Raw genomic sequence first — 23,756 nt, 5'->3', positions numbered from 1 at the left:
TACTTTGGAACCTCATCTTCACATTCCATTTGTTTATTGTCACTGAAATTTTTTTGAATTTGAATTCAATAATTATTTAACATCTGCATCGACACCATCAAAACCAAGGTGTTCACCAACTGCGATTTCTTCAACCAATTGTTCATAGGATTTTGAAAACCATCTAAGTCATTAGTGCATTCTGGCAAAAGGTTTTTCCAAACAGCTCTCATGCAGCTAGAAGACACTTGCGCCCACGAGTCATGAATGTTTGCAATTGCATGTTTAATGTTAATATTTTTCCAAAATTCTTTGAATGTAATCGCATTTTCTCCCATTGTTGTTTCTACTGCCTTTGAGAATGTTTTTTTTTTTTAAGAAAATAGGCTTTGAAAGTTGCAATGACACCCATGTCCATGGGTGTATTACAAGCTCCAATTGTTCTGCTGTATTTACAAATTACGTTCTTCGTAAATTTACAGCCAATTAATCATGTCAAAGAATAAGAGCAATCCCACAACCAGGTCATTAAGTGAAAAGAAAGAGGAAGAAAGTCAATTACCTTATATACAAAACTTGATATAATTAAAGATTTAAATTCTGGGGAAAGTAAAAGTAAGATTGAAAGTGAATTTGGTTTTAACGCGTCTACAATACAGACTATTTTATCCAAACCTGATGAGTATTGCGAGTAAGGTAAAATTACATCTACATCAGCAAGTATGCAGTACACACACACACACGTAACCAAAGTGCTATAATGGTTGAAATGGAAGATCTGTTGATTATTTGGCTGGAAGACTGCAATCAAAAGAGAATTCTAATTAGTGCCTTAATATAAAGAAGACAATTCAAAATTCACAGCTAACAAAGGCTGGCTTGAAAATTCTAGATCTATGGTTGGGGTAAAGAATGTGAAAATAGCAGGTGAAGCTGCAAGTGCCAATAATTTGGTGAGTGAATCAGAAGGCTTGGGTTATTGTGTCATAAATTCAAAGGCACATTAATTAAAACTCGTGCCACATATATAGAGGAATTGTCGCAATTAATTTTGCTGCGTTAATCAGATCAAAGCAAACCGTGATAAGCAAGGGATCCCTGTAATTATTCCTAACACAGTTGTAGGATCCATAATTTTACTAAAATGAACTCAACATGACTGATGTTTTCAGAGGAGTTAAACATCATTAAACAAACCATCATTTCATTTTTGAGAATACATCTTTAAAACAGTTATTCTACAGAAAGCTGCAAGATAGTATACTAGATCAAACTTAATTAGACTTCCATGTCTCTTCTCATTTCAACTCAAGCAAAGTGAAACAGATTGCATGCAGAAAAAAGGCAAGCCTCTAAGGCTTCCAGATTCCCTTTATAAATATACAGTTCCATCTTCAATTATAATTTCCTTTTCAAGTCTGCTTGAGAATGAATCTAACCCAGGTGGCTTGTTTCAGTCTGATCCCAGAATTTCATTGGTCTACCCCTGCTTCTTTGATCATTTGGTTTCTTTGTAATTTATCATCTTCCTGGGTATTCTTTCATGTCATTCATTTTAGATATTCTTGCTATGCAATCCTGTATTATGTTATTGTTTCATGATTGGCATTTAGTTTAATTCTTTCTGTATGTCTTAATTTCATTTTTATCTAGTTTCATATAACCTGTTGTTCTTCTTATGTATTTCATTTCTGCTGTGGTGATTTTTTTTCTTATCTCCTCTTATTGTCGATGCTTCATTTCTATTTAATAATATTGGTTTGGATAACATATTATACATTCTTAGTCTGCATTTTTATTATTATTATTTTTTTTTTGTGATTATTGCTAGTTCGTTTACTTTAGAGAATTTGTTAATTTTATTAGAAATGTCTAAATCATCATTATAACTTAATTTATAGCTCAAATAATTAAAATTATTAAGCAGAAGTAACAGAGCTTTGGAGTAAAGTTGCCCCTATGTTCCAAACCAAGACTACATGTTTTCTTAAGTAAAATGAATTTTTTTAAAATCTTGTCCTCATGACAATTAAACAAAATAAATTGTTCCTTGTTACTCTCCAACCAACCGAACACCTCTTAATACATAATCCTGAACCATGTGGTAAGCTCAAATTAGTTTGAATTGTATAAAACCTTAAAATGATTTTTACAAAATGGCCAGCACATAGTTATATCATAACAGCTTTGTTTATATTTTTATAAGGTTTGTTCCCCTTTATTCTTTTCATTTTTAATTCTTAATTTTTAAATACTTTAATAGATTAAATATTTTAATATTTTCATTTGTCTATTAAATCTTATAAATAGACAGTGGATTTTAAAAGCATTGTCTATTTTATTCATCTTCTCCATTCTGTTTGTTTCTTTTTAGCTTTTGAATTATTGAATTATCTATGTTCTCACATTTTGATTCATCTACTGTTTCTTACCACATGTTTTGTAGCTCAGTCAAGTTGATCACTGAATATTATGTCATACCTAACTTCTTTAAAAAGTATATACTCAGATATGCGGCTTTGAACATGGTTATGTATCTCGAAGAGGTGAAAATATGTGCTTTAGGGTTTGGACCTTTTGAGTATGTCTAGGGAGGGAAAAGAGGAAGTTCTACAAGAAGGCCAAATAGATTGCATATCTAATTATAAATATTGGCTAGGTGGTAATTTTTGGTTTACATGCAAATCCCAGGAGCATCAGAAACAAAGGGGTTGAATTGGTTGTTTTATTGAATACGATGTAGCCTAAGATTGTTGGCATTAGTGAAACCTAGAATCAGATATAGTAACTGGGATTGAGTGTAATGGGTATAGTATTTTTAGGAATGACAGAAGAGATAGGAGAGGAGGGAGTATTGCTAATGATTTCAGACAACATAAGTCCAGTTAGGCTAGAAATGCAAGAAAACAATGATGGAAAAAATTCTCATGTAGGTAAGTTTCAGTCTATCTAGTGTGAAGTGGAGGCTAACAAAATGAAATATATAGTAGAGTGTTGCTACAGACCTGGTGGCTCAATTCTGAAGAAGAAATGTATCAGCAATTTAGTTTTATTTTACATTGATTGGGTAGAGAGAAATATCATGATAAGAATGAAGAGGAATTTATTGAATTGCTGCGAGACAAATTTCTCAAGTAGCGTGTGAAAGAAGGAACTCGGGGTCAAAGAGTGTTAGATTTCTTCATAGAATCAGAACAGCTCTCTGTTAAGAATATAACTATTTTACCACCAGTTGATGACAGTGATCATGCTGTGCTTTCTTGGGAAGTATCTAATTATATTGGTGTTCCCATTAGAACAGTTTACATGCTGAACTACAAAGCTGAAAATTTGACTTAGGAGAATAGAATACTATCTTTGATCCCATGGTATCAGTTATTGAATGCAATAAATGTCATGCTGATATTTATTTAATGAAGCAGCTGAATGTATCCCTGGTGTTCGAATAAGAAATATGTTGGGAGTGAAATGGATGTGCAACCTTATTAAGCAAGCGATCCACAAGAAGATGATGTTGTGGAAAGATTATTGTGAGATAAGAGTGAGAGGGGTTATGAATTATATAAAGCTCAGGCCAGAAAAGTAATGAGTGTTGTCCAGAAAGCCAAAGGCAATCCAAAAGAATTTTATTGTTATGCAGCAAACAAAAGAAAGAATTAGTATGGAAGAATAACGTTATTAAATGCAGATGGTACTCTAGTGTAAGAAGCTGATGAGATTGTGTAATTAATGAGTGCTCACTTTGCTAAGATATATCCATCAGGTGTATGTAACATGGTGCACAGTGCTACATTGGATGAAGAATTAGAGGCACATGAAAATGAGGTTGAAAAGCTGTTGCATAACCTGGATAAGAATTTGTCAGCAGCAGAGACAGATGGAATAACAGCACGTTTGCTAAAGGAATTCTCAGCTGAATTGGCTATGCATTTTACATGTTTGTTAACTTGAGTCTCAGCTCAGGAATGATACCACAGGAATGGAAGGAATGTGTGATAGTTCCATTCTACAAGGATGGTGCAAAATCTGATGTGTCTATGTATTCGTATCTCTGGTATGATAATGAAGATTTTAAGGAAGTTGGTAAAAATGCACATACAGAAAGGAGTAGACAAACTATACTCTGTAAGGAGCAACATGGGTTTACTAAAAGAAGATCATGTTTTAGCAATTTGCTCATTTTATAACAACGTTATGGCCAAGTTGGATAAAGGGAATGGATACACTATGATAATGTTGGATTTTGTTAAGGTATTTGATAGGATACCACATAAAAGGCTGTTGCATAAACTGGAGAATATGGGATTTGAATATAAACTCTTGACTTAGATAAGTGGATGTTTGAAGAGTAATATCAAAAAGTGGTATATGGTGGGTGTGAATCTACTACAGTGTTTCTCAACGTTTTTTGGATCATGTCCCACCTCAATGTCTCAAAGATTTTGATGTCCCCCCCTCTAGCATAATAGTCAGCCAAGTTCTGAAAAAGTATAATATAAATATGTACATTTTATAATTGCCTCCCAAAATATTCAAATTGCCCCCCTATGGGGCATACGCCCCACGTTGAAAAACACTGATCTACTAGATTTAAGGTGACTAGCAGTGTACCTCAGAGTTCATTATTTATAGATTAATAACATTAGGAAGGGTCTTACAGGAGATGTGCATTGTTTGCCTATGATTGAAGATAGGCAGACAATCAGGAATGCTACTGATATCTGGCACTTACAAAATGATTTGAATAGGCTGGAAGTTTGGGCAAAATGGCTATCAGTTTAAAATGAGTAAATGTAATAATGCTCTTTGGCATGATGAGATTTTCAGTAGCATTATATTAATGGGGTTATGCTACAAGAAACTGATGAGACTAGGGATCTTGGCATAATGATGGATAGGAATTTGAAGTTCAAAGGTGATATAGCAAAAGTTTCAAAGCAACTGAGAGGATAATTGTGATGTTGAACCAAACCTTTTCGTGTAAGGATAAGGAAGTCATTTTGCCTCTTTATAAGACCATGAATTATTGCATGCAGATTTGGTCTCCTGGATTCCAAGAGGATAAAGAAGCTGTGGAAAGGGTGCAAAGAAGACTTACCAAGATTTTATTGGGATTATGGAATTTAAATTATGAGGACAGATTAAGTATGTGGAGTACAGAATTTTTTTTAATAGTAGAAAGAGAGGTGATATGATACAAACTTCTGAATGGGTATTATAGGATATTGTCTGGTGAAATTTTTCATTATTTGGAAGGTTGGGAGAAAACACAAGTGCATCCATGCAAGTTAGTTTGTCGCCATTAAGAAAGGGGTAAGGGCTAGATTTTTCTTTCACAGAGCAGTGAGTGAATAGTTTGCCTTTTGAGATAGTGAGTGCATCTAATATGAATGAGTTTAAGTGAAGGTATGACAGCTGGTTTGGGTGATGTGTAGCTGCTCTCAATAAGTCCTTGACTTCCTGGAAGTATTAGATGATAATAATAATATGAGACTTAAAAAAACTATCATATGATTTAGGAAATAATTATGATAAACTGATATACACAGTTTATTCTCGCTATAACAAATGTCATTGTAACAAACTCACTTGCTATAGCAAACTACAGAAGTCTTGACTGAAGCCCCACTGAGACAATACTTTTCTAAAGAAAATTCATTACTGCAAACTATCATATCTCTGAAAGTTGATCACATACAATTCAATTATCCAAACAGTGAGTTATTTGTCCTTGGAGATTTCAGTGTCCATAATTCGAACTGTCTCCTTCTCTAATTTCACATACTAATCTGTAAAAGAAACTGAATTTTTGATTGTCAGTAATAAAATAGCACAAATTGTTAACTAACCTGCTAGGATACCATCATTTACATTAGCATTCCTGTCAAGATTATCCTTGGATAATTCTGACCATAACCTTGTCCTTTTTTTTTTTTTTTGACAGATCTATCTTTCTCTTAGCCAGTCTCAGTTTTGTATTTATCCTGTGGCACTACAATGGTACCAACTGGGATGATATTCAGGAATTCTATACTGAAGGTCAGTCTAGTTCTGTCCAAACATGTGTTTCATTCTGATAACTAAAATTTTACTTTCTGGAATAAGTGCCTTTATTCCCCAATCTGCTCAAAATCCACTTGAACTCTCAACTATCTGATTCTCCAACAAATATGTTGAAGCATTCGAAACCAGAAAATTCAGCATACATTCAGTGGCTAAACTTAAAACTCTGTCTTTTCTTTCAGCTTACGCTACAGCCAATAACAACTATTTAAAAAAATAATAAAATCATTGCCAAATCCCAAGCAGTCTTTGAGGCTGAATGCAGAAAGCTTCATGGTTTACAGGCAGATGATCTTTCTGGTCTCTCACTAAGGCTGTTGAGTGCAATGTCTTCTGTTACATGTTTTTACCCATCTCATATTCTGATGTTACAATAGTAAAATTGCTTAGATTAAGGCAGTCTTGGAATCAGTCTTCTCCTCCAGTCCTTGTGTAGACAACCAAGGCACATCTCCTCCCACTATATTACTTGACTACCCACATGTCTCATCTGATTTGTCACCAAAAGGACATCAGAAAAATATTCAGTAGTCTTGATATTAATAATTTTCTTTGACCCACTGTCCTTCCAGTTGTACTAAAAGCACGTGATCCAGAATTAACACCCACATGTATTGCCTTTACAAACTGTTACACATATCTAGCATCTATGCAACAGCATGAAAGCAATCTTCTGTCAAGCCTTCTCCATAAAAAAAAAAAAAGTCAACCATCAATTTATCACTCTAATGCCCATACCTCAGTACTCAAAAATAATGGAAAAGATCACCAATATGGATTCTGCCACTCATGTTGCACAGCAGATCTCACTTCGTCCATCTTTGGATGTAAGCTGTGGAAAGACTTGGAGAAACTCATTTGATCATTCTTGATATTTCCAAGGATTGACTCTGGCATCGTGGCTTTCTTACCAAACTACTATCTTATGGGTTGTCCTTCTAGGGTATATTGTAAGCAGATTTCCAGCTTCACCTCTGGTCATTTATTATGTGTTATAGTGGATGGTTTCCTCACATCAGATTTTTCCATTGGTACTGATGCGCCTTAGGGCTCTGTGCCCTCACCTACACAATTCTTCCTGTGCATCAGTGATCTTCTCACTGACATCCATGAGTTTTGCTGATGACAGTACTCTCCATTCCTCCTCTTCATTCACAGAACTTTGTAGTACTCAAGCTTCAAGATTGTCTGTGACCAGTGTCTTAAACTTTGATCTTTTACCCATTCTCAAGTGGAGTGAGGATAATTTTGTGAATTTTAATGCTATCAAACAGTTCAGTCTTACTTCCAAAGATGAACCATGCTTCTCTTGCCCTCACTTTTGATAATATTCCATTTACCAACCAAGATCAGTTTTCTCTTCTTAGGCTGACTTTTATGTCTAGCCACATCTTTGGCCTCTTTACCATATAAAAAACTTTTAAACAATACTTCTGTTGGGCTTAACTGTTAACCTTGGAATATTGTTCTTACATATTAAGTGGGGCACTCCCCACCTGCAAGAATGCTTGATTGTATTCAGAAAATAAGGCTGTTTTTAATAGATGACTAATCACTCATTGATCCCCTCTAATCCACCTTGGCCATAGAGGCTCTGTTTCTGCATTATATTTTTTCTTTAGCTATTTCCATGTGTACTGCTTCACTGAACTTGACACCACCATTCCTAAGCTTTCTTCTAATCATGAATAAATTTGAGCTGCTGCTGATTAACATCCATACACAGTTCATCTCCAAACTTATCAAGCCAACTTTTCATTCTCCTCCCTTATTCCATCTTCATCTGTTCTTTTGAATAGTCCTCCTCCACACCATATTCACTGAATACAACATCCATCTTTTCAAGACATATTAGAAGATTCCTTTCTTCTTTCTAAACACCTGTCCACATATGGCATTGTTTGTACTATCAGTTTTGAGATCTTGTGTGTGTGTATGATTGATATGGAGATGGGGGGGGGGGAATCGGTCATTATTATTATTATTATTATTATTATTATTATTATTATTAAACAAGACCTCATGGAGTCAAAGACTCATCTAGGAGGTCCTTTTATCTCACACACATCTCATCATACCGGGTCTTAAACACATTCAAACTCCTTGCAGACACCACACTCTCAGGCAAGGCATTCCAATCATTCACAACTCTGCACGAAAAAAACCTGCCTCTCACTCCCCTACTCACACCCTCTTTATACAGTTTCCAGGGATGACCTCTGGTTCTCCCCTGATCTCCCACTATTCGCTGTAGAACTTCTCCACCATTGATCCTATAGCAACCCCTTACCAACTTGTAGGTCTCTATCATATCTCCCCTCTTCCTTCTCTCCACTAGTCTCTGCAAATTACATCTTTTCAATCTTTCCTCATACTCGACATTCCAGAGGTCAGAAACTACCTTAGTCAGTCGCCTTTGGACCCTTTCCAACATCTCCTCATCCTTCTGAAAACCAGGTGACCAAATCTGGGCACAATAGTCCATGTGTGGCCTAATCAAAGCCTTATACAATGGAACAAGAATCTCCCTACTTCTACACGTCAGTGTCCTCCTCATCATTCCCAGAAGTCTTTGTGTTGTCTTCACAATTTTGGCGATGTGACCCCTAAATTTTAGATCCTTATCCACTATCACTCCCAGATCTCCTATTTCCTCTACTTCCAACAATATATTCTTACCAAGCATAAATTCTGCATCCCATCTTTGTTTTCCAAATTTTAAAACCTTACATTTTGCAACATTGAACTCACACCCCCATTTGCTTGCCCAATCACTCAATTTATTCAAGTCTTCTTGCAAGGCCACAACATCTTCACTACTCTTTATGGTTCTTCCCAACTTTGCATCATCTGCAAACAACTGAATATCTCCATCCAAATCTTCGCCAATATCATTAATATACAAGTTAAATAGTAATGGCCCTAAAACAGATCCCTGAGGTACTCCACTAGTGACTTTCCTTTTCCTGGATATTGCACCCCCATACACAACTTGTTGATACCTATCAGATAGCCAGTCTCCAATCCAATGCACTAATCTAATATCCAACCCCATCTGCTCTAGTTTGACTGTCAACTTATCATGAGGCACTCTATCAAAAGCTTTTGCGAAATCCAAGTATATTACTGTGTATCCTTCTCCTCTGTCCAAGGAAGCAGTCACTTTATTGTAATAAGTAAGTAGATTACTAAAACAAGACCTCCCTTTAGCAAATCCATGCTGTCCATCAAAGATTATACCATTGTTGTCAACCCAACTCTGGATTCTAGCTCTCACAAGCTTCTCCAACAACTTAACCACAACACCCGACACACAGATAGGCCTATAGTTTGATGCTTGAGTTCGATCACCTCCTTTATGAAGTGGCACAATCTTGCCCTCCTTCCACTCTTTAGGGACTTGACCAAGTGCAAGACTCGTATTAAAAAAATATGTCAAGGCAGGTGTCAACTCTCTGGCACATTCCTTCAGAATACGCGGTGATATATTATCAAGTCCCACAGCCTTATTTACATCTAGTTTACTCAACTCCCCAAACACCTCTTGCTCACTTACAGTCAGTCTCTCCTCCCCATCATCAACTGCTCTTAATCTCTCCATGAAGTCACATTCACAAGATTGAAAGATCTTTATGAACTGCTCATTAAGTATCTCCACCACACATTCTGCAATAGCTGTCTTTATACCATTTCCTCCAATCAATGTCATCCTTCCATAATCATTCTTTCTTTTGCTGGCTACATATCGAAAGAACTCCCTAGGATTCTTTTTAGCTTCATTAGCTAACTGCTGTTCATACCTCTCTTTAGCTACTCTCACCAACCAAGTCACTCTCCTTGCCTGGTCTTTGTAGAACTCATGAAATTGGTTACTTCCACTTCTCTTATGCTGCCTCCACAATGCCCTTTTTCTCTGTATTGCATGCTTAATCTCTTTATTCATCCATCTCACACCTAACTTATTTAACCTTCTCACCCGTGGTATACATTTAGACATTGCATCCACTAAATATTTTTTGAAAATCCCCCAAGCTGCATTGATCTCTTTTCCAGCTAACTCCTCATTCCATGCTACACCTGCAAGCTGTCTCCTGAGCTCTTCATAATCACCCCCCTTGTAGTTCCACATATACCCTTTTTTCACAGGGGTCCTTGCACTGCTGGCAACCACCCAAGTAATCACCTCATGGTCACTTTCACCAATTGGTGGATGATTTGATACCTCATTGATAATTACATCCTCCGATGAGATGACCAAATCCAAGACCCTTAATCCTCTTGTGCCCTCTGTTACATACTGTCTGAGGTAGTTATCCCTCAAAAACTCAAGAAACTCATTTTCTTTACTTCCAGTTGCTATCTCTTCATTCCAGTCTATATTGCCATAATTAAAATCACCCATAATGATCACCCTTTTCTTATTTGCTTGGCTTATTTGACTATACATTTCACTATCACCACCATCCACATTACCAGGTCTATAACAACATCCCACCAAGTATTTGATTCTATTCACCTCTATCTCACACCATACTGCCTCAAAACCACTGGCCCCATTTCCCCCTTGCATCTCTACCTTGTATGGACATAACTCTTTCTCTATCATCAATAGCACTCCCCCTCCCTTTTTACCCCTTCTATCCTCACGAAACACATCATACCTTTCCATCTCTATTCCTGTCAGGATGTCATCCTCATCTAACCATGTCTCACTTATTCCGACAATCTCTGGGTGCACAGACGCAATTAGTGCAACCATTTCATCCGCCTTGTTTCTTATACTTCTAGCATTGGTATACAAACACAACAACTCATTTCTGGATCTACAGCTAGTTCCACTGATACCACTCACTCGATGTGATCTCTCCATGCTGGACTGGGGCCATTTCCCTTTCTGCTTCTTCATTTTAGAACCCTTTGCAATTCCATCTGTTTCCTTTTGATCCCTGATCATCCCATTACTTTCCTGCCTACACATTCTCTCACCTCCTCTTGGAGCATCCACCTTTCTCACGCTGTGTATCCCTGTCCACCCTGAGCCTCCCCGTTTCCCTGCTCCTCTTGCACACCCATTCTCTCATTATCTATACTCATACCACTCACTTCCACATTCATTTCCACTCCTTCAATCTCTCCTGTCTTACTCTCCTGCTCTTCCACATCACTCCCCTCTTGATCTGATTCATTCTCTCTATTCACTTCTCTACCTTCCAGCAGCAGTCTCTCCAAGCGACTCACACCATAACCACTCAAATGCAGTCCATCGCTCCCATACAGCTCACTTCGTCCCTCAAACTCATTCCACACATTAACAAACTGTACTCCCATCTCCTCACACATTTCAGCCAGAATATCATTCATAATCCTTGCTCTCCGCCTCATTTCACCACAATCATACCTAGGCAACACACTGACCACCCTTCCTGTCACACTATTCTCCTTTATCTTTCCAAGCAGTCTCCTGACATTCATTTTGACATGCTCTTTGTTCTCTCTCAAATCATTTGTTCCAATTAATACAATTAACTCTTTTGCTCGTTCCCGCCTTATGTTCAATGCCTCAATCACTCTACTCATTTTACCGCCTGGAAAACATACCTTGTGCATTTTATCCTCTAGCACACCTTTAATAATGGAGTCGCCATACAACGCCACTCGCTCATCTTTTGTTAACTCTTTCATGCCATCATGATTTATTTTAATAGTTTTGACCTGCATTCTCTTAATTTCATTCCGCATCCATTTCATTTCTTGCTTCATCCAATCCAATTCACCTTCTGAACCTCGCGACACATTCACTCTATCATTAAATCTTTCTAACTTTCTAACTCTCGACCCTCTCTTCTCACTTTCCCTCTCATTCATCCTTCTTTGTTTCCGTACTTTCGGTCCAACATACGTCCAACTTTCACTGTCATTCTTCTCACTTTCACTCTCACATATCTTTCTTTGTTTCCGTACTTTCGGACTAACATGCGTCCAACTTTCGCTATCATTCTTTTCACTTTTACTGTCATTCATCTTTCTTTGGTTTAGTACTTTCGTTCCAACATGCGTCCAACTTTCGCCATCAGTCATTCTTTTTTCGCTATCATTCATTCTTTCGATTTTTTTTACTTGCGGTTTCTGCACCACGCCATTTCTACTTTCATTCGTTCTCTCAATTTCGTTTCTTTCCGCCTCACTTTCGTCCCTTTTAACATCCGTTACGGTTGTCAAATTGCTCTTTTTCTTTTTTCCTGATTTTTTAACATTTTTTCGCCTGTCTTTCTCGCCATTCTCTTTCAAACGTGCACTCACGACACAATCGGTACTAGCACTTTCTGTCATCAACTTCATATTCGCATTCATCAATTCCTCGTTCAGGTCACATTTCGCACACACCCTTCTTCCATCTGCACTAAACATCCACAAATCATTTATGTAATCGAAGGAATACATATAACAGACCTCACACTTAACGAACCTACTGAAATCCAAATTAAAATCATGGAATGACAATGCAGCCGCCATTTTTTTTTCTCTGCAGGTTACTAGGTCTAATATTAACGTTTTCGTATTTAGTTTAAGCAAGAAAAAAAATCCCACACTAATACTATCGGTAGCGTACAACGTTTACAGCCGCTCTTACTTAAACAATTACGCATATATACTTAATTATTCCTAGTAAAACTTATCTGAATCAGGAGCTCTTCAAAGCACGTTCGTAGCGCCTGACCCACTAGCGCCCTCATCTCTTGCTATTTTGTATTTTATTTTATTTTAATTTTATTGTTAGGTACCATTACATTTCCTTGCTTTAAATTAAGTTCGTTCATATTATTCTTATATTAGCTTCATTAATTAATTTGTATTACCTTACAAAAAAAAAAAATACTGAATAAGTAATATTAACCATGTTTAATATTTTATAAGCATGTCCCTGCATAGCCTACCAAATATAAAATATCAGCATTAGTTTTTCTGTTTAAAATAATTTCATTTATGGTTGCTGAACCATGAATAGTAAAAAAAACACACTTGTATTTAAAATTTAAAACTTGAAAAAAAATTTATTAATTTTGGAGTTGCTTTTTGCATTGCTTTAGGTATTATAAAGAAAAACTTTCTTTTTCTTTAGTTGATTAAAAGAACACGAATACATATTGCACCTCTTCTGAATCCTGATGAAGCAGCAGCTGCTCAAAAATTTGACTGTAATGCAGCTTTTCACAAATCAAATCAAAATAACATTGATTTTGATACTTTATTTTATGGTAAGTATATTCATGTTTGTGGAAAATTAAATTACATATATTCTTGTTTGTATTCATATGTATTATTCAAGTATAAACAAACAAAAGTGTGTGAATGAATTAACTTCTTGAACAAACTTTTATTGTGTGCCTTCATTCCTCCCTTTCTGTTATAAGTAGTTTCTTTTTTATGTTAAACAAAATGTAGTTATTTTTTTGTGGTGAAGTAAGCTGCGAACATTTGACTGAGGGCAGCAATACTGCAAGTTGCTCTAAGTATCCAATATAATATAAAGGTAAATTAAAGATACCAAGAAATTATATACTTGGTTTAATCCTTTATCTAAGTGTAAGCAAACAACGTTTGCACCTGAAGTATTTTCAGGACTGGGGCAACTCGTATATAAAAGCTAATGACTTCACATCCCTTGCCTTAGTATCCCATAATGCAAAGCACATATCCTTGCTGGCATGTATAATGCTGTGCATTATGGGAAGGGTCACTACCCAGACTCAACCTCCTGGTAGTTGTTGAGTGTACCTATAGGCAACAATTTCACAGTTGATATTATATCAGCGTAAATAAGAAATGGATAAGGGTAACATTTAGGATTTTGGAAAATAATAGGGTGAATGTGTATTATTTCTGCAGATGCTGAGTGGTATCTTCAAATGCTTTTGCTACATTTAATGAACACCACTTGCATTGAAGACATAAGATTATGATGCATAGCTACTTTTTTTAAATGTTGCAATCTGACTTATAAATTTATTGAAACTTCTTATAAATATTATAAGAATATAATATTTATATCTTATCCATTTCATTTCTTATTTACATTGATGTAATATCAACTGTGAAAATTTTGCGTATAGGTACACCCAACAACTACCAGGAGATTGAGTTGTCTTTGGAATCTTGCTAGCATCTTATTTAAAAACTCAAAAGTTATAAAAAAATTTAATTTTTTTATTGATTTGAATAAGGAAACTATATTAAAGAGTTACTGTATTGTATAGAGATTACTTAAGAAACAAAGCCAGATTGTTGAGAGGGGATGTCCACACTTGTAAGGAATATTAAGAATAGACCTTGGTTTCTGACATGATATCTATTTTCACCTTCCTTATTCCATGTTGAGAAAGGGGGGGGGGAAGCATACTGGAACAACCAAAAACTACAGAATTGAAGAAGTGCAATCAGAGGAATTATAAAGGAAAAATAGTATGTTGCTGTAATTGGTATTATTAAAACAGAAAAGACTGCAACAAGTTGATACTTCTTAATAAGGTGATTTATTCAGGCAAGAGAGATAAAGGAAAGAAGGAAGGTATTATAGTATTCACCACTAATATGAAAATAACCTTACTAAATAGGAACCAATTTTGAGTAGAGGGATGTGTGACATATTTCAGAATGGGAGAGGTTCCTTTATGATTATGTCACTGATGCCACTTGTTCACTTTCCTAATTTTCCTCAGAAGTTGTCCATGTCTGCAATTTCTAGATAAAGTGTCTCATTTCTAGTCTTTGAGAGATGTAATTTTAAATTGATTTTGAACACTCAATCCAGAATATATATTATACCTGACAAGAAATTATATTTCTGATGAATCCTGTATTCAAGCATAAATATGAGCTGAAGTAACTTCACAACTAGTCTGTCTACTTTATATAGAAACCGTTGACTTCACACCAATAGTTTTAGTGTTCCATAATGCAGAGCTAATCTTAGGTGAGAGTCACTTATACAGAAGGGAAAAAAGAAAAGGTTAGCAAAACTGGTTGATGGCAGAAATGAAGCTGAAAGGAAATGGTTATCTTTAAGTGAGTTGAATACAGTTAGTAGTGCCTGAGGCAAATGAAATCTAAGATATGGCAGTTTAGGAGACACCAAAATAACAAATTAACTGAGTGATAAAAAGAAGGAAAAAAGGTATAATTGATGTAATAGCATGTATGTGATTACTGTTTTGTTCACACATTTACAATGCACTGGGATTTCTTGACTTTCTTGCTCATTTGAATGCGAGAAATTATTGCGTATGCTACAAATTGTGGTTTTCTTCTTTTAATAACTGAAGAGCTACTGTATATAGAAGAGAAAGAATATTTGTTTTCAGAATATATGGGCAACCAATAATTAAGAGAATTTCATTATTTGAGCAGTATATTAGATCACTAAAAAAAGAGTGATTTAATTACATATTAATCTCAGTTATGAATTATGTATCCTTGAATGGTAGTGCTTAAGGGTCAAACCTGTAAAGCTAAGAGGAGACCTCCATATAGCCTTTAAAGGAATGAGGAGAACCGACCAGGGCTTCTGACCTAATGTCCAATCCTCACCTTCTCGTGGTGCACCCTGTTGGGTATCTACTGCTGGATATTACTGAACAAATGAGGATGGGCTGGCAATTTGGGATTTAGCCAACCAAATTGTATTCTTATTGGCTTAAACCAAAATACAAAATGATGGTACAACATGACAAAATTTCCTGACTGCTGGGGCGTTACCTGGTTAAACAAGGCCCGCATTGTTTTCGTCAGGGAACCAGGGTGAACAGCGAAAAGTCAGCTACTGGCACAAATCGGAAAACATACCCCCAACTTAACATCACCAGAGTTCAAGATCAGTACTATCAACATAAGAAGCCTGAATAGCAAAGAAATGGAGCTAGCTGAGGAATTAGATAAGTACCTGATCGACGTAATAGGGGTGACTGAAACAAAAAAGACAAAAACTGGTGAGATCTTTTTGAGCAATAAAACAAAATGTTGTATTCAGGCAATGACAATCAAGGAAAAGAAGGAGTAGCTATGGTATTCAACACAAAATACGAGGCTAATCTTCTTGAATGGCAGGCAGTCACAAGCAGAGTGATGTGGGCAAATATCAGAATGGGAAACTGGACAATGAGACTTATTTGTGCCTATGGTCCCAAAGAAGGTTCTACTAAGATAGAAGTGGAGGAATTTTTTGATGCTTTAGAAAAAGCAACTGACACAATGAAAAGGGAAAAGTTGGTCCTTGTTGGGGATCTAAATAGCAGAGTAGGAAATGACTGTCAGACATACAAAAATATTTTGGGAAACTTTGCAGAAAAGAGCAAAGCTAATTGGTTATTATTAACACCATGTTCCAACATAAAAATGTGCACAAATTCACATGGAGAGAAGAGGCAAGGAATAAGAAAAGTCTCATTGACTATGTTATTGTTGATAGTGATGTTTTCTCCCTGGTTCAGGACACCAGGTGTACAGAGGATTTGAAATTGGAAGTGATCACAATTTAGTCTTGAGCAGGATAAATTGAATGTCATATTTAAAAGAAGAACATGTGACAAAGTTTTAAAGTGAATAAAAGTTGAGCAGCTCTCAGATGTGAACTGCAGACTAAAATACACGAACACGATTGAAGAATTAATGAAAGAGTTTGAGAACAGGAACTAAACCTAGGAGATTCAGTGGCAAGCCCTGAAAAAAAACACTGATTGATTCAGCCAGAGAAGCATGTGGTGAGGTTGTCTGTAAGTAGAAAAATAAGAACTCCATGGTGGACACAGGAAGTTAAAGAGGCAGTGAAAGAAAAGAAGAAAGCATATCAAAAGTTCCTACAAATAAGTCAGCTTGTGCGCTTAGAGAATACAGAGAGACAAATGTAAGAAAGCTAAACACTGTGTAAAACTAGCTAAACAAAATTCCTGGGAGGACTTTGGTAAGAACATAGAAAATAAATATCAGTAAGGTGGCAAGATATTCTGGAGGTTATTGAAGAAGCTCAGAAATGGAGGATAGAATGCTGTAAAAGGAATTAGAGATGATGAAGCTGACATGAAACAGGAGAAAAAGATATCCTAGAAGTATGGAGTAATTACTTTGAAAATTTGCTAAATGAAACAAGCAGTGATGACAGCACACTGGTAAAAAAACACTGACCATGCATGCAGTCAGGAATACATATCCATACTTGAAGTAGAAAAAGCCATAAAAAGCCTGAAATGTGGAAAGGCAGCAGGAGTAGATGATATTCGACCAGAAATGCTCAAGTATGGAGGTATAAAATTCTTACAGTGGCTCTGCATAGTTCAGAAGGACTGAACAGAGGATGAATTCCAGATGATTGGAGTAGAGCTGTCATAGTACCCATATATAAAAAGGGAAATAAAATTGAATGTGAGATTTATAGAGGTATTTCCCTACTGAGTGTTCCTGGCAAGATTTATTTAAGTATATTTGAGAAATGGTTGAGAAGAATTGTGGTAGAAAAGCTTGGTGAAGAACAATCTGAATTCATGCCAAATAGAGGCTGTCAGGATCAGATTTTCACTTTATGACAGATAGTTAAGAAATCATGCGAGTATAACAAAGATCTGCATTTAAGTTTTGTAGATCTGGAAAAGACATATGACAAGGTGCCAAGAGAGAAGCTATTTGAAACACTACAGTTACATGGTGTTAATGGGGCATTATATATCAAGCAATATATAATGTACATAATTAGAATAATGTAATTACATAATACATAATTAGAATTATATATAAGAATAAAAGAATACATAATTAGAATTGAAGGAAAAAAGTACAGTAAAGTGGTTTAATGTTAAATCTGGTGTGATACAAGGATGTACTTTATCACCTCTGTTATTCATTATCTATATGGATCATGTTATGAATGAAAGCGGTATTAAACATTATATCAAAATTGGAGATGTTAATGTCAGTTCTTTGCTTTATGTAGATGATGTTATACTTCTAAATAAATCTGCTACGAGTCTGCAAGATTCCCTGAATAAATTGAATAACTGTTGTAATAGATATGGTATGAAGGTCAGCATTACAAAAACAGCTAATGAAAATAGGCAGAAACATTGAAAATATCAACTGCATTGCAAATGGAGAACTTATAGAACAAGTAAAACATTTCCGTTAAAACATTACTTAGGCACAATTTTTAGTGAAGATGGTAAATTAAATATGGAACTAGACAATGGAATCACCAAAGCTGGTATGGTAGGAAGTCAATTGAATAAATTTATATGGAATAAGAGAGAAATTAGCCAAAACACTAAATTAGCTATATACAAGACAGTATTCAAGCCAATTTTAACTTATAGATCTGAGAGCTGGGTCAGAAGTAAAACACTTAACCAAAGATATGAGAGTCCTGGGAAAGATTAGGGATATTAACAGATGGCATCGATGGCAATATCACGTTAAAGAGGATATTAGGAAAGAACTTGAAATTGTCAGCATCCAGCAATGCATTAGCATAGCTAATCTCAGGTGGTATGGTCACTTAAACAGAATGGGAGAGGAAAGATTAGCAAAACAAGTATTCTCTGTCAGGTTGGTTGGAAAAAGACCCAGAGGAAGATAGGTGGATTGATACGGGAAAAAGTGCCTTAGAAGATAGAAATATAAGATCTGATAATGTTGTAGTCTTGACAGGTAACAGACTTATTTGAAGGAAAATTGGTAATGATGTAATTTTTCTTGTAGTATTATCATATCCTGTACACCCCTTGAGGGTATATATCAGGAATTTGATGGTGGTGGTGGTGAACTTTTAGTGATTTGTAATATCATAAATTGATAGACTGTTTACCTAGTTTTGACATATATACAAAAATGGAAAAGTGATACTGGTGAATTTCTTTCAAACTAAAGCAAAACATGTATTTAAAAAGTTAACAGATTTTATATTTCAACATATTGTTGAAATGAATTTTGTTAATGTTATGAGAAGATATTACAAAATTTATGTTTATATAAATTTTGTTATAATATTAATTTTTTTAATCAGAATTCAGTGTAAGTTGTATTTTGACTTAGTTATAAAATTTTTTGGATGTTTCCAAAAAAAAAATCATTACATGGTTGTAAATTTTTGATTTATGAAATTTTTGATTTGGTTGTAAATTTTTCAAGTGTAATTTACAGTTTTGCTTTGAGTTTATAAACATTTTTTTTTTATTAAAACCCCATCATATATCATTATATATATTTATATATATACACACAACATATATATATACATACATACACTACTTGGAAAGAAATCAACAGACACCATAGTGTGAGGAACAACAAACAGAGATAGCGCTCGCCTGAGATAAGATGTAAAAACCTCCTTTTGCTGTGATGGTATCAGCATTCCTACAGGGTACGTTATCATAGAGTTCTTTTCAGAACTCTATGATAACGATCATTGGGAATTTTGGACCATGCTTACTGCAGGCATGTAATGAGGTCCTGGACTATTGTGGGGCAGGATGTCCCTTGACTTGAATTATTAAAGTTTGTTTGTTATTATTTAATTATATAATTTACAGTTTATTTGTTATCATTCTTGAAAAGGAGGAAAGGTTGTGAATTTTTTTTTTTTTTTTTTTTACTTTATTAAAGTTCCATCATTATAATAGGATATGTCATTCTATATATATATATATATATACTGACTATAACAGAGACTAGAATAACAATTAAATTTATTCAAAATGCAACATGTTTCATCGGATTGTCCGACTTTTTCAGGCGTGGGAACATAGAAAGCAAGTAAACACTATAAGAAACATCGTATCGCTATAAAACGACTATTATAAAATCAGTTAGCTTTGAACTGTTGCTACAGTCCGTGTTGAAGTTCTATTGTTAAGTAGCTGCGTGCATCTGATTTCACGCATGTGCCAATATGAGATAGCACAGCTGAAAGAGTCCGGTAGATTATAGCTGAGGTTATTATGTGATGAGTGTCCATAACAATTTCCTTAGACTCGACTATGCGTCGCTCCACCTCGTCACGGCATATATGAAAGTTTGAGGTTGTTGTCCAGTTTATCTCATGTTGACGGCCTTCATCATTTGTGTTTACTGAAAACAGTACATGGCTTGACAGGGCACTTGTTCTAGTTCTTTTGTAGGCAATGTCTCTCTGATGTTCTTCTAGACGTAGGAGGATGGATTTTTCAGTTTGGCCATAGGATTGCTTCCCGCAGTCAGATGCGATTTTGTACACTCCTGGGAATTGTAGATGGTTGTGAGCTTGTTTGTATTTGCTTAAAATCGATCTGAGGTTAGGAAGAGCAGAGAAGCAGGTTTTTATGTTGAACTTTCTTAAAATTCTTCTTAGTTTCGTGGAGAGCGAGCTGATATTTGGTAAGGAGATATAACCTTTTGGATTGTCTTGTGTTTCTGAGTTGTTTTGATGGCAGTGGTATAGATGCTTATTAATAGTTTTCGATGAGTAGCCATTACTTGTGAAGGTTCTTTGTAGATGCTGTAGTTCATTTTTTAGATCTTCATCATCTGACAGTATAGATCTAGCACGATATGCTAGGGTTGAGATGATACCCACTTTCTGTGCAGGATAGTGATGTGAGGATGCATGCAAGTATCAATCTGTGTGTGTGTAGATTTTCTAAAGATTGATATTTTAATAGAATCAGATGACTTAGTAAGTCTTACGTCCAGGAAGGGAAGAGATCCATTTTCTTCAACCTCCATTGTTAAATTGATATCTTGGTGGAAGTTGTTTAAATGATTTAAAAAAGACTGAAGGTTATCAGTGCCATGGTCCCAGATAAGAAATATGTCATCTACAAATCTTAGCCAGATTTTTGGTTTAAGAGTAGCTGAGGAGATTGCCTTTTGTTTGAAATCTTCAAAAAAGATGTTAGCTAATATAGAAGAGGTGGCTCTCTTTACAAACGTACCAATTCAAGAGGTTCTCGATATTTTAAAGAACAAAATTTCAAAAAAGATGTTTTCTATGCTATCACATTGCGTTCGCTCCGGCTACTTTCAATATGAGAAGAAAATCTACAAACAAAATAAAGGATTGGCAATGGGAAGCCACCTGTCTCCTATATTAGTTAAAATCTTTTTTGAAGATTTCGAACAAAAGGCAATCTCCTCAGCTACTCTTAAACCAAAAATTTGGCTAAGATTTGTAGATGACATATTTCTTATCTGGGACCATGCACCGATAGCCTTCAGTCTTTTTTAAATCATTTAAACAACTTCCACCAAGATATCAATTTAACAATGGAGGTTGAAGAAAATGGATCTCTTCCCTTCCTAGAAATAAGACTTACTAAGTCATCTGATTCTATTAAAATATCAATCTTTAGAAAATCTACACACATACACACACAGATCGATACCTGCATGCGTCCTCACATCACTATCCTGCACAGAAAGTGGGTATCATCTCAACCCTAGCATATTGTGTTAGATCTATACTGTCAGATGATGAAGATCTAAAAAATGAACTACAACATCTACAAAGAACCTTCACAAGTAATGGCTACTCGTCGAAAACTATTAATAAGCATCTATACCACCGCCATCAAAACAACTCAGAAACACAAGACAATCCAAAAGGTTATATCTCCTTACCAAATATCAGCTCGCTTTCCACGAAACTAAGAAGAATTTTAAGAAAGTTCAACATAAAAACCTGTTTCTCTGCTCTTCCTAACCTCAGATCGATTTTAAGCAAATACAAACAAGCTCACAACCATCTACAATTCCCAGGAGTGTACAAAATCGCGTGTGACTGCGGGAAGCAATCCTATGGCCAAACTGAAAAATCCATCCTCCTATGTGTAGAAGAACATCAGAGAGACATTGCCTACAAAAGAACTAGAGCAAGTGCCCTGTCAAGCCATGTACTGTTTTCAGTAAACACAAATGATGAAGGCCCATGAGATAAACTGGACAACAACCTCAAACCTTCATATATGCCATGACGAGGTGGAGCGACGCATAGTCGAGTCTAAGGAAATTGTTGTGGACTCTCATTACATAAATAATAACCTCAGCTATAATCTACCGGACTCTTTCAGCTCTGCTATCTGATATTGGCATATGCGTGAAATCAGATGCACGCAGCTACTTAACAATAGAACTTCAACACGGACTGTAGCAACAGTTCAAAGCTAACTGATTTAATAGTCGTTTTATAGTGATACAATGTTTCTTATAGTGTTTACTTGCTTTCTATGTTCCCACGCCTGAAGAAGTCACACAATCCGATGAAACATGTTGCTTTTTGAATAAATTTAATGGTTATTCTAGTCTTGGTTATAGTCAGTATATATAAATATGAAAATATCCCAGTACCGAGTTAATACTACAAATTACTATATATATATATATATATACTGTTATAACTTCCACATGGGCCTGTGCTGCCCACAGAATTGTGCAATCCCGGTTCCATTAGTGACACTGTGTACTGCCAACATTTGCATGTTTAGCAGTAGAGAAGATATAACTGAACCCTTGTTGTCCTCTCCCTTTTTTTTTTTTCCCTGGATATAACTGAAGTTATTCAGTTGTATCCAGAATTATTTTCAGTTTGTATTTATTTTAACTTTATGATCTTTGATATCTTTTGTAGTACTGTTTGCACCATTTCTTAGCTTACTGACCAAACTCCAAAGCATTTTGTCTTCTCCATGATAATTTTCCATGATTATGTTATCATCATATGATTGTCATCCTGCATACCCTGAAGGGAAGTATATAATTGATGACATGATTGTTACTTAAAAAAAGTTGACTGAGAATATTATTATTCTTACATTTTATTAACAGTTTTCCTATAAATAACTTTTTTTTCCCAATTTATTCTTATATTGATGTCTAATTTCATTCTGTCAAGGTTGCTTCATTAGCTGACTACATTGCTCGATGAAAACGTTAATGCCTTTAATAACCAAATGAAACTCCAGCTAGTATGATTACATACACAATTGTTGCATACCATCATGTGTATGTAATCTGGCTTAGCAAGGCCAGATTTTTCAGATTTGTTGTTATTGATATAAGATTAATGTTCTCGCAGTCATTTTTCAACAGAACATCCTGTTTATCTAATGTATGAGGGAAGATGCTTGCATTATAAATACCAGGAAGAGGGGGGGGGTCTGTTTATCTTTCATGGATGGTAACCAAGAAAAGATTTTGTTGATAGGAAAAAAAAAAGATAGGAATTAAATAGTATCTTTTCAGAATCTTAGCAGTCATCTCAGTGATGCCTACAATATACTTACAAGCTAATCCCCAAGAATCCAGAACCTGTACATCAAGTCCCTATCCCATACATACTCACCCCATGTGAGTGCTTCTGCTCATACTGTGAACAAACTGGATTTCTGTTGAAAACCAGCTACAAGAATTCCAATCTTATATCAACATCAGTAAACCTGAAAAATCTGGCCTAGCTTAGCATGGTGAGCAATTCATCAGAATTTCTGGCATAAATAAAAAATCTAACCCTTCAGCCTACAGACCTCATGGCAAGGTTTGATATCCTTCGTTATTTATCAGTATACCTCTGGCTGACACTCTCCAACTATCATCAGAGCAGTTTCCTCCAGATATAGTCAAATGGTTTGAGTTTATCATGCACTCAAGCTGTTTCATCTGTAGAAATCAATTCTACAAACAGATTAAAGGAACTGCTATGG

General features: G+C 35.5%; 1 protein-coding gene across 1 annotated transcript in view; it reads left to right on the top strand.

Moving 5' to 3' along the window:
- LOC150093582 (carboxypeptidase D-like) overlaps positions 1-23,756 on the top strand; it is a 506,393-nt gene that overhangs the window by 357,381 nt on the left and 125,256 nt on the right. The window contains exon 18 of the mRNA XM_090413049.1: positions 13,163-13,298. Coding sequence (XP_090269175.1) covers positions 13,163-13,298 — 136 coding nt within the window. The remainder of the gene's footprint in view (positions 1-13,162; positions 13,299-23,756) is intronic.

Source organism: Typopeltis vanoorti, chromosome 23 (genome assembly GCF_054136105.1).
Source record: "Typopeltis vanoorti isolate ZY-2024b chromosome 23, IOZ_Tvanoo_1.0, whole genome shotgun sequence".
Taxonomy (NCBI): domain Eukaryota; kingdom Metazoa; phylum Arthropoda; class Arachnida; order Uropygi; family Thelyphonidae; genus Typopeltis; species Typopeltis vanoorti.
The sequence above is the reverse complement of the archived record's forward strand: the minus strand, read 5'-3'. Positions and strand labels throughout refer to the sequence as shown.